Source organism: Antrostomus carolinensis, unplaced genomic scaffold (genome assembly GCF_000700745.2).
Source record: "Antrostomus carolinensis isolate BGI_N321 unplaced genomic scaffold, ASM70074v2 scaffold4066, whole genome shotgun sequence".
Taxonomy (NCBI): domain Eukaryota; kingdom Metazoa; phylum Chordata; class Aves; order Caprimulgiformes; family Caprimulgidae; genus Antrostomus; species Antrostomus carolinensis.
Window position 1 is genome coordinate 1 of NW_010323763.1, and position 12,070 is coordinate 12,070.

A 12,070-nucleotide genomic window follows, 5' to 3' on the forward strand; every position below is an offset into this window, starting at 1 on the left:
TGCCCACTGACAGGACATGGGGCAATGGGCATAAACTGGAACATCTTCTCTGGAGATATTCAAAACCAGACTGGATGTGATCCTGTGCAACCTGCTCTAGATGAACCTGCTTTAGCAGGGAGGTCAGTCAGGAGATGGGGGAAAGTTGGTGTGTAAGGAAAGGTTCAGGAGGAATGTAACTTCTGTAATCTATGGATTACACTGTACCTTCTCTCTTTTGAAATTATTTTAGTTTCTGTGATTTCCCCACCACACTGGGGTATAGCCTTTGCCAATATCTATTGTTCAGCCACCCCACATAATGTTCTAAACTAGATTTATTTAAAAGTAGTTCAGTTTACTGTAATGTTTATGGTCAAACAGTAAAATATTGGTCAGTTTTAAAAGTGGGGGGAGGGCACAGATGCATTGTGTTTGTGATCCATTTGTGACCTGAAGTATATGGCAGTTTGTGTAAGGAAAGTGGAAACTGAATGCAACGTCTGTATCTTTTTTTTAATTACAGGAACAGTTTACAGCAATGAGAGACCTATACATGAAAAATGGACAAGGTTTTGCATTAGTATATTCCATCACAGCACAGTCCACCTTTAATGATTTACAGGATCTAAGAGAACAGATTCTTCGAGTCAAAGACACTGATGATGTAAGCATCTCTAAAAATGCTTAATACTTATATTTACAGTTTTCATTACAGCTGTTGTAATGTATACACTGTGATTGGATAGCTTCCAAGCTTTAAATTAAGAGACAAATCACCCAATAGATGCATAGTACAGAATTGCAACTCTTAAGGCAAACTAGAGAAATTGTAATTTGTCATGTGCTGTAGAAAGAGAATTGCCTTTTTAGTATCTTCCTTTAAAATACGCTATTTGAAGCTGTATATAACCTTATTCACTAGTACTGCAGAAAACATTTCTGAAGCAACTCTATTCTTATCTCAATTACTGTCAATGAGGGTTTAGAAAAAACCTACAGCTCAATTTTTCTCTTCAATATGCCTACTGTTTATGGTGTTTTAAAAGCATAAAATTCTAAGTTCTTACAGAAGACAGTACTTTAAGATTTAAACTTGCACGTTATGTAGTTTTTATATTTTGTGTGCATTCTTGCAAGTAAATTAGGTCACACTATTTCCACACAATTTCTATATGTGCTTCTTAGCATTATTAAAGCTATAATGTGAGGCTAAAGCATTCCAGTTTAAAATTGATTAAAAAAAACCCAAAACTTACTGTGGTTATAGGAAGTGAATACTTAGTCCCCTAATAAAAGGAAGAAAGGTATTTCAAATGTGAAACAGCAGTTAAAAAGTGTGTTTTTAACAGAAACATCTTGTAGGTTGTAGCTATCAGACAGAAAAACTTCCTTGGGGGAAAAAATATATAAGCAATGAACAATTTTTAAGTGTGCTCATCTAATTTAAACTGTGCTTATGAAAACTGATCCCTTCTTTACTGTATGCATCTACGTATGCCTCTGCTGCCAGCAGACACAGCAATTTCGGGGAAGTTCACTGTGACTCGTGTAATACAAACCACCTTGCACTTTCTTAGGCGTAAGCATTTGCAGGTCTTGCCTGTGTTCAGCAGATTTCTTCTAGAAGTGATTTATTACCTATTATCACAAATGTGTGTCAAAAGGGTACTATTTAAGTTGTGTGTGCTTTTCCCATCTGGAACCTACCATGTCATAGCCTTGTTTAGTATCAAATTAATTTTGTACACTAAAATCAAGATAAATGTGACAGTATTTGAAACATTAGTGTACATGCTGTAGTTACACTGGTTCACATAAGCTTTCTTTGGTAGTATTTTGGTAGTATTTCATTGGAACTGTATTTCTCTTTAGAACACTGCCTTCAGTCTTGAAAGCCATTCCATAGTATTAGGGAAAAGATAATGAGCTTCAAGTTGCAACTTCAGTTCTCACCAAAATTTATGTAAAGTTTTTCCTTCTGCCAAAGCTTAAGCATGACTTGCTTTCTCAGTGGGGGGGAAATTAAATGATCAAAATATTGTAAATGTTTTTTCAGCACTTGAGTTTGGGAGAACCTTAGCTCTGTCCTTAAATTAGTTAAAGGAGGAAAAAACAAAACAAAATTAAAAAAACCTACAAAAAACCCAACAACTTTGTATGATTGCCTTTCTTGCCACAAAGATCAGTTCAGTAATTTTTTTATAAACTAGCATCTTTCTTACCTCTCTGTGCACCAGCTTACTAATAAGAACTGTGTCAGCAAACTGCTCTTGAAAGGAGTGTAGATGTGCTGGACATATAGGAATAGTGAAAGGAACTGTAGCATCTTTCTCCGTACTACCTGGTACAGGGCACTTTTCCCAGGATTTCTGAACATGTAAGAATCTTGTAGCGGAGTCTTCAGTAGACTTCTTGTTACCTTAAACATCTAATAATGAAATCTCACTAAGTCTTCCAGAAGATGGGAAATTTTTATCAATTGGCAGTGTACTGAATCCTCAAACCATTCCCCCCACTGCCCTGCCAAACTGCAGGCAAAAAATACAATCACTTTGATTTGAAGATTAAAGTCTCGCACAACGAGAGTAAACTTGTTTCTGTTACACCAGACCTGATTATTCTGGAGGTCAGGGTCCTCTAAGAATTCTGATAGGGTTTTAGATGTGCATTTACATTGTGCCTTCCCAAAATTTTAATGAATTCTTTGCTGGTATTAAATTGGTTTTAGGTGCCTATGATTCTGGTTGGCAATAAGTGTGACTTGGAAGATGAAAGAGTTGTGGGAAAGGAGCAAGGTCAGAACCTAGCAAGGCAATGGAATAACTGTGCATTCTTAGAGTCTTCTGCAAAATCAAAGATAAATGTTAATGAGGTAAGGCGCACTAGCTATGGGGGGAAGGGCGGCAGGGGGAGAAGGATGGGACACTGTGTTGGTAACCAAATGTTACCGTTTGTCAAGGAAAACTAACAAAATTATGAATGACATTCACTGTAATGGACAAAACTATGCAAAAGTACTGTGAGAATGTGAGATGCTTCTATTAAGGGATGTAGTTAGCTTTGACTTAGGACTTCTAAAAATTGTATTAATTTTAGTATAATTAGTTTTCAAATTATATTCATATGAATTTGGGATAAATGTTTTTTTCATGTTACATTCCTTAGTTGATATAATCCACTGCTAGACTACTTTTTTTCTTAGAGACCTTTAAGAGATTTAAGTCCTTAAAACAAATTGATTTATTTGGTATTAAATTATATGAGATGGTAAGGACAAACACTCTTTAAGGGTTTTGTCCAAATTAGCAGCTGATTAGAGAAGAGACCTAAATAGGTGCTCTGTAAAGAAAAAGGAAGGCAAAAGCCTCTCTGCTATCTAGCTACTTAATTATTTAGCAGGAGCTAGGTAACTGATCAAACATAAGCGTTTTCGTGACTTGCCATAGTGCATGCCTTCTTATCCAGCGAGGGTGCCAGCATAAAGAAAGGGAAGAAAAAGTTTTCAGAAAAGAAGCTGTGTTAGTGTTTACATTTCTAGAACAGCTTGGAATATTATGATAAACCCTGCAACTCATTGTGGAAAACATTGCTGGCAGTGTCAGTCAAGTTGAAAGGGCCTCTGTGCAAGACTTGCGTGTAAACAAATGAATATGGTGGTTTTAAGCACAGCTGATTTTAAAAATTAGTAATGTGTGTTTAATTAGTTGGGAATTTCTAGAAACTATTCAGTTTTTCTTAAATACAAATCAGTCAGCCTGACTGTATAAAAGTCATATGTTTAATAAACTATAAATTACTTTAATCAAATACTAAAAGCCCTTGTTGGAATGTTTGCTGCTTTGCAACCAGTGCTTAGGAAACTGATAGGATGGCTTTAGCATGAGGACTCCCTTGATTTAGGAGATGCAGAAATAATTGGAACAATGTCAGTTATGAACGAAACAGATGCTGTTTAATTGCAGTATGTAGACTTGTCTTAAATTAGTCTTTCAACAAAATCATGTTCTAATTAGAATTCTAGGAGATTCAAAGTGTGAGAGAGCCTCATACATGAGTTACTTTTCTAGGAAATGTTACGCTTATGTCATGCTGTAGTCAGTCCTAGAGAGGCTGCTGAATTAATTCTCTAGACTTCATTGTTTGTAAAGTATCTGGAAAAGCATGATCTCATTCGAATACAAGAGACTATTACAGAATATGCAATGTACTTCAGTCACCATGAAAATGTGGAGTTAATACTTATTAGAACTTTATTTAAAAGAATATCTTTTGAGTGATCTGAATTAGAAGAAAGCTATGGCCCGTGTCTTGACCTCAGTGCTAAATTGCAAAGTAATAGTATGTAGTGGTTGATCATTGTGACGTATGTCGTGCGTGTTCAGATAAAGTTGACCCAGAGATTAAACGGCTGCAGATTACAGATGCCTTTCCAGTTTGCTTCATTAAAAGTAGAAAAGACTTGACACAGAAAATAAGCGGGTCTTAATTAAGTATACAATTTAACTTTCTGGCTTTGATAACTAAATATTTACAGGGTTCTTGAGTATATGAGTACATTATGTGTGAAGATTCGAGTTTTATGGCTGTGAGAGAAGCCTCTTAATTCCAATAACCAAGTGGTTTTTATATTCTCAGATCTTTTATGACCTTGTGCGACAAATTAACAGAAAAACTCCAGTGCCTGGAAAAGCACGCAAAAAGTCATCATGTCAGCTACTTTAATACACAGCTGTACTGTAGCTCTGAGCCAGGTAAACAATTTAAAATTATCTGTGTATTATTGCTATTAAAAACAAACAAAACAACAAAAAAACCTTAAACAACTGTGGTAGCTGTTGATGCAGAGCAGCATTGAACATTCTTGATTTACAGAACTACAAATATGTGCAAGATACACTGTTCACACTAGTACAAACTTTTTCTTTTTCCCAAGCTTTAAGGTGTTGGTAGAGCTCAAATTAGGGATGTTTGTTCTGATACTTAAACTTTAGCTTTTGGAAACAGGGTTTTATTTTTTAAAGGCTGATAGAATATACTGCAAGAGCTTAATTATCAGGAATGCACAATCTAAAATATTGCAGTTTGCATGCTAAAATGTCACTCTCTGCTTTGAACTCTTGCATGTATTTGCATGATGTCATAGGAATTTAGGTTGTTTTCTTTGGACTATTTGGATATTTTATAGGCTGCATTGTAATAAGTACATTTGGAAGAGAATGGTGGAGTGATCATTGTAACACTCCAAATATTTCACCTAGAGATACTGGTTACTAGTTCAATTTCTTACTTGTTGGCAGTTGGCTAATGTTCTACATGACTAAATCCGTGCTTTTAAGAATGCTGCTGAAAGCCCAAGCAAGCTCCAGCCTGCTCTTTAGCAAGCCTTTTCGGAAGTTAGTCAGCAGGCATGAATTTTTTTCTGCAACTTGTTCTCAGGCAGATTGTTTCTCCCTTTCCACCTCTGAGCCTTAGTATGGACAGAGATCTCTCGATTGACCTGATGTTATGCAAGTTTCCTGTTCATCTTGATTCCCTTCAGTTTTACTGGACATATGGTGGTTTGGTTGTTTCAGTGCTGTGATCCATTATTTTGTAATCTGACAGACCTGCTTGATATACTGGAGGATCCTGGTAGGACACTTCACTGTCATAAATCGCAGGCTTTTGTTAATATTCAGATAGTGCCATCTTTAACTCTTTTTTGGTATCAATATCAGAATTTAGGTAATTTGAACAACTTGAATCAGCTCAAAGTAAAACTGAGAGGGTTCCAAAAGTATTAGCTGAGGATGGCAGAAATAGCTGCTGCATTTCCTTAACAGGGCTTTTGATCCAGGAGCTTTGATCCTCCAAATGTGTTTGTTTTTTAAAGCTACTGGAACTATCATATTGTAAGCAAAACTAGTCCCAATACTACATCCACAGTTCAGTTTGGGTTACCATATGTATCCCAATTCAGTCTTACTAATTGAGATAGTCTGGTTTTGGTATGTGTACAGTAGAAATTGTATTATTAGAGGAGAAGTGATAAGGTTATTTTGCAAGTCAGTTTGCTAAGAACTTTGCTGGTTACTGCTTTAGTTGTTTTAACAAAAGAACAATGACCATCAGTTGTTACTAATACTAACCTCTTGATTTGTTGTTACAGGTCTGAAGAACTGTTGCCCAATTCAACAGTGCCAGCATTCCAACTTTATTAAACCTACCAACATCTTAAATGGACTTTCCTGTGGTGGTACCCTTTAAGAAATGGATGAAAGCTACTACATCAGTTTGCACATTCTAATCACTTTCCAGTGTCACGAGAGATTTTTACTTATAAATATTCTAAGTGTATGCAACTGGTAAAACCAGAGCCTACATCCAGTATTACTGATAAGAGACATTGTTCATCCACCAATGTTGTACATGTATGAAAACTGTGTACTGTATACTTCAACAATCCCCACTTTCTATTGGAGAGTACAATAATGTAAATCCTAAAAGCACCACTATTTTAGCATAATAAAAGAAAGTCCAAAGAGCTCCTATATAGACTACTCCAGATAACTTTGCTTCATCGGTATTTGTAGCTTATTGTAACTTTTTTAAAGAAATACAGGATCATCATCATCATCATCATCGTATTGTACAAAAGCGCTTTGATTAACACAACAGCTATATAGTTTTTTAATTTTAGGAAAAACCTGTGGAGGCAGTGATCTAGTCTTTAAGAGTCCTTTCAGCATAACGTCTGACTAAAGACATGGCCTTTAATATCTGTTGGGAAGGAAATGTCCAGACTTTTCAACCTTTTATTGTATGTTTCCTTTTCCTTGTTTACATAGGGAACAATGTTTATAGTTGTGTGTACAGTGGGGGTCTACAACAAGAAGTGTATATTTTAAAACAATTTTTTAATGATTTAACAATTTTTTGTAAATCATTTTCGGGCTTCTGCAGCTGTAGATTCTCACTGTGAATTCCCTTGCTTGCTCATGCATAAGTGTATTTGCAATACCAAATATACAGGTTTAGTACTTTTGCCTGTTAGTGATTGTTTTACATGTGTAACGTTTTGGTTGAGATGTTAAATGGTGGAAGAGTACTGTGGATGTGAATGTGGGAAGTAATTTTTATCATGTGTAATTGGTCACAGGGCCTAAGTTGCAGTAATTAACTTTTGCTGATTTATTTAACAATGCCTTGTTGCTTTGTATGCATTAATGTTTGGGTGTAAAGATTGTGTGTATATCCAACAGGGAGCCACAGTATTTAAATTGACCAACCTAATGTTACAACTGCTTTGAGGTGGCCAAATGTAAACTAAAAGCCTTAATTAAAGTGGTGCAATTTTGTATGACTTAGCATCAGTAGTTCAATAAATTTGGATTGCCATGCAAGGGCTTGCATTACAGTTATATGCTAATGGAATGTTTTGTGTTTTAGTAGTGCTAGTAAATACTGATTTTTATTTTATTTTTTTTAAATGTCTCTTGCACAGTGCAGATTCATACATCTTAGGAGGAGAAGGAACCATTATGACTTTGTCTTCTGACAAATACACGCTGTAGATACTTCTTCTTCTAATAGCATCCCATGTGCTAGGGTGGATGAATTTCTGACTGAATGAAATTCCATTTACTGTTTTGGACTTGGAATATTCCAAGTTCTAACATAAGGGAGAGTCTAACAGAGAAATACCTGTCTTCAAAGGCTAAACGATCAGTGGCTGTTTTGGAAACTTGAAAATATGCTGCCTGCTATTTTCATTCTTGCCAGGAAGAATGTTAAAATTGACTATTAAAATTGACTTAATGTAGCTAAAACAAACAAAATATTGGGAGAAAATTTTACTTTTCTGCATGATTAAATCATATTTGTTTGGTTTCAAGGAAATCTGCAGTAGAGCATTCAAATTCCTGCAGTATTGAGTGTAGAGTTTTGCAGACCTTAAATAGCTGCTAACACTGTGGGACTATGAAGTGGAATGCTTGGACTGTGGATGATTTCCTGATCTTGGCTGTGCTGCTGAAAATTAATGTCACGCCCAAATACTTGGTACCTCCTGCTTCTCTGGCACAGAATTATCAGAGCTTGTTCTAATCCATTCCTGCAAATTCAATCAGATTAGGTTAACTAATACCAGTAAGCTTTGAGATAGTTCATGTTGCCCAAAGTGCATTAAGGAACCCAGCTGATCCTTCCTGCTGGTAATTTCATCGGTCATCACCATTGTTTAGTGGAGGTAATCCACTCTTTCACTGTGCAGAGTCAGAGTTAAGACTGAAATTCCTTTTTGTTTATCATTATAAATCAGAAAATGTGGTTGATGATCCCCATAAATATCTCTTTTGGTACTCTTTGCATCCTGATTGGTCCCCAGAGTAGGTGAGACTAGAGCACTGGATGCTCTAGTTCTTTTTTTCACTAGATACTTTCTTCCTTGATGAGCTAATTGGTATTTTTCCTCCCTTCACTTTCAACCTCTGCTTATTCAGGTCTTTATAACACTTTTATGTCCCAATTGTCCTTTTATCTGTGTTCTTTTTAATGTGTTTCTTTTTCAGGCAGCTGTACAGATGGCACTGGGTGGGAGGGAGAGAAAATTCTTTGATAACACCAGAGAAAGGGTCCTGCTCTGATCTCAGTGTCCAGCCAAAAAGTGCTGATTACAGGGAACATCAGGCTTTGTCCTGAAAGCTCCATACTGAAGTATTCCTGGTTGCTCTGTGAAATAGTAAATGTACAGTTCCTCGGCACTGGAGGTAGACTCTTCTCAGTGACAACCAATGATAGGACAAGGGGCAGTGGGTTCAAGCTGGAACACAGGAGGTTCTACTTAAACTTGAGAAGAAACTTCTTTACAGTGAGGGTGTCAGAGCACTGGAACAGGCTGCCCAGGGAGGTTGTGGAGTCTTCTGTGGAGACATTCAAAACCCGCCTGGACGCCTTCCTGTGTGATCTCATCTAGGTGTTCCTGCTCCAGCAGGGGTATTGGACTAGATGATCTTTCGAGGTCCCTTCCAGTCCCTGACATTCTGTGATTCTGTGATAGTCAGTTTGATCCAACCCCCAAAAAGTAAAATTTTTAGGGACTCCAGGCTTCACCATCTAAACATTGTGCTAAAGAAGTGAAATACACTTCCCCCTCCATACTTACAACTTAAAGCAGATTTGTAAAATCAACATATCATAACCTAGACAATACCTAAAACCAGTATTTTTCTCCTTGAAAACTTAGGCAGTCTTCAAGGGAGCAGTGTCCTGGTTGTTAAAGGGGAGATGCATGACAGAATTATGTTGAGGAAGTGATGGACGTGAAGCGTAAGGAAAAGGCATGAAAGAATTGTCTTCATATCTAAGTAATTGTGGCATAAGAAGCTGTTTCCTCTGAGGAAGTGAACATCCAGTTCCCCACAGGAATTGGAGCTATGTAAGCAGTTACCAACTCTAGAAAAGAATCCTGTCTGCTGAAATTTTTGAACAAACTTTTACACATCTTCAGGATAACTGTTTTTGTGTACCAATGATTAAGAAGTTCATGCTTGAACTACTTGTACAGAAACGGAACACTTCTCATAAAGCTTTGGATGAAAACATGCATAATCCCTATCTTGAGAACCAATGCAGTAATTCTCCAAATTCAGTGTTAATGCATGTGTCTTACTGCTTGTAAAGTTAGCTTATGCTTATAGTGCACGCAAAGGTTGGGACTACTTTATTTCCACCCTCATCTGAAATTGGTATATGTCAGTATTTAAATGTCTGAGCTTTCTATGGAAAAAGTAATGTTTATGTCATGAAATATCAAAGTATTATTTAATGGAATTGCACTTTTCCTATTAGGACTTTTCCCTGTCAGTATAAATTTATTTCTTATACCTTGCCTTGTAACTAATGCCCTTCTTAATCCTCACATTATTCTGTGAAATGAATGTGTACTTGCCGAACTTACAATAATATTTTGAGACTTTGCAAGATGTTTTCAGCTGTCCAAACAAAAGCACTGTAAGCTCAAACTACTACTGCTTTTCTGCATAAGAGAACATAACTGTGGAAAAAGTATTGTAGAGTTAAATGTTTTTTCATAATGTATACTGGTACTGCAATGCTAGAAATGGGAGGTGGGAGAAGAATCATGCTAGAATTTAGATTAAACTGTGTGTTCTCCTTTTCTATTGTAATTAGAGTAGCTGTTTTCTCATGGGTGAACATTGAAGATGAGGATTTTCTTCTTTTAAAATTCTAAACTGTGGATAAATCAAACTTGATAGGTTTTTTCCTAAATTTTTCTAATCTTTGCCAGTTTTGAGAATAACTTAGAGGGGGAGGAATTTTGCCATAATACTGTACTACTTCGAGATAGACTTCAGTTTAGACATAACAACAACAGAAAGTTATTTCTAGATGTGAATAATCAAAAATAGTAGTCTAGATACAGCTGTCTGTAGCACTTTTAGAATTGTAATATGAAGGTGCAGCCAAGCATCAGAGTAGACTGAGAGCTTTTTGTCCAATTTTAACCTTATGTCCCAACAGCATTAGGGTATACTTCAATTAATAGGTTTTATTTTGCCTTTGCATGGGGAGAATAAAAGCAAAGAAAGTTACTCAAATATGTAACAAAATGCAGTTGTACTTAGTTCCCTGAGGTATCATTAGAAGAGCAGAGCTCTTAATCAAATTAAGTTCTTATTTCTGAGTCTCAAGCATCTTATGCTTGTCTTTGAAAGGTTTATGAACAGCTAGAAGATAACTAGAGAACACCTAGAAAACTAATTTAACTTCTCTGTTCAGTAAACTAGAACTCTGGAATGATAGTTTGCATTCTTAGTGTGGAACTGTAAGGAAAGTTGTTTCATAGTCTTGATTTTGTTCTCAGTGTTGCAATATCTGGGCTTCAAACAACAGATAAATGTGGATTTTGCTTCTCTTTTTTTCTGTGTTTGGGGTCTTTTGGTGCTGTTTGTTTGGGGTTTTTTTAAAATACTCTCCAAAACCATTTATTTTCAGAATTTTGAATCATCAAGTAGAGGGTGGCTTCTTGTTTTCAATGAGATGTTCTTTAGGGAGAGATTTGTGAATGGCAAAAGGAATGTCTTCGTAATTCCACAGTACTCACTTCAGCCTCAAGAAATATTAGTTCTGCCGAGCAAGCTCTACAGCTTCATTGTTTTAAGAAAGTTCACTGCCACCAGGATTTTTTTTTTATTTATTTATTTCTTTGAGGTTGTAGCTGGGGTGAACTACTTCATTAGAAAGACACTGTAATTTCTAATTAATTCATGTGATGTCTTTTGGCTACCATAACCTTGGGGCGAGGGAGCATTTCTGCCATCTTGGACACCTGAGTAAAATTATAGTAGAAGTTACAGTTCCTTCTCTGGTCAGTATACTTTAGCTTTTCATACTATGTGGCATTTTTACCTTCTACTTCCAAGTCTGGTAGGGAGCAGTCAGTAACTTCACTCCTGTCCCAAGTACAAAAATCTACATGTGAAATCCCAGCTCTCAGACTGGGCCTACTGCTTGTAACGTGGCCAATACAACAAAGACCCTTGGCACTACTGTCATGATTTTCAGACACAAATAAAATGACAGTTACAAATTTGTCTCTTTCTCTTTCCTTTTTAATAAAAAAGGGGTTTGGCCTCCCTCAGTAGGAGTAGGCACAGGAATCAACTTGTTTAGGGTAAGAAAACATTAATTTGAGAGTCAACACAGGCTTTTTAATACTAAGCAAGCAAATAAATACTTCAGTTAAATTTTTGAGATTGGTTTCAAAAAAAAGGTTTCCTTACATTTCAATTACAAAAGTGAAAAATTACATTCTTTGGGGAATGTGTTTTGACTACAAAAAGTTGAGCTAAAATGTAAGTTTTCTTCCTTCTCTTACAAAAAGGCAAAGTGGAGCGTAGGTTCCACAGTTTTCTTTGTACTGAATGCCGTTGTGCCGCTCTCATGCATTGCCCGAGAACTGTGTGTCATGTTTTTGCTTTTGATAGTTCTGAATTAAGACTACAATTTTGTACACGCAGATGTCATGTTTGCAGCCTAGCAGTGCATTAGGTAATTTACTGGATTTGCGAGCTGTCTACGTGCAAAC

The 12,070-nt window shown here is 36.3% G+C and overlaps 1 protein-coding gene across 1 annotated transcript; it reads left to right on the forward strand.

Moving 5' to 3' along the window:
- The first annotated feature begins 508 nt into the window (after window positions 1-508).
- Window positions 509-7,364, forward strand: RAP1B (RAP1B, member of RAS oncogene family). Its single transcript, XM_010170672.1, has 4 exons — window positions 509-646; window positions 2,711-2,854; window positions 4,618-4,733; window positions 6,131-7,364. The coding sequence occupies exons 1-3, from the start codon at window positions 521-523 to the stop codon at window positions 4,702-4,704; spliced, it is 357 nt and encodes a 118-aa protein (XP_010168974.1). The 5' UTR covers window positions 509-520; the 3' UTR covers window positions 4,705-4,733; window positions 6,131-7,364.
- The last annotated feature ends 4,706 nt before the right edge of the window (window positions 7,365-12,070 follow it).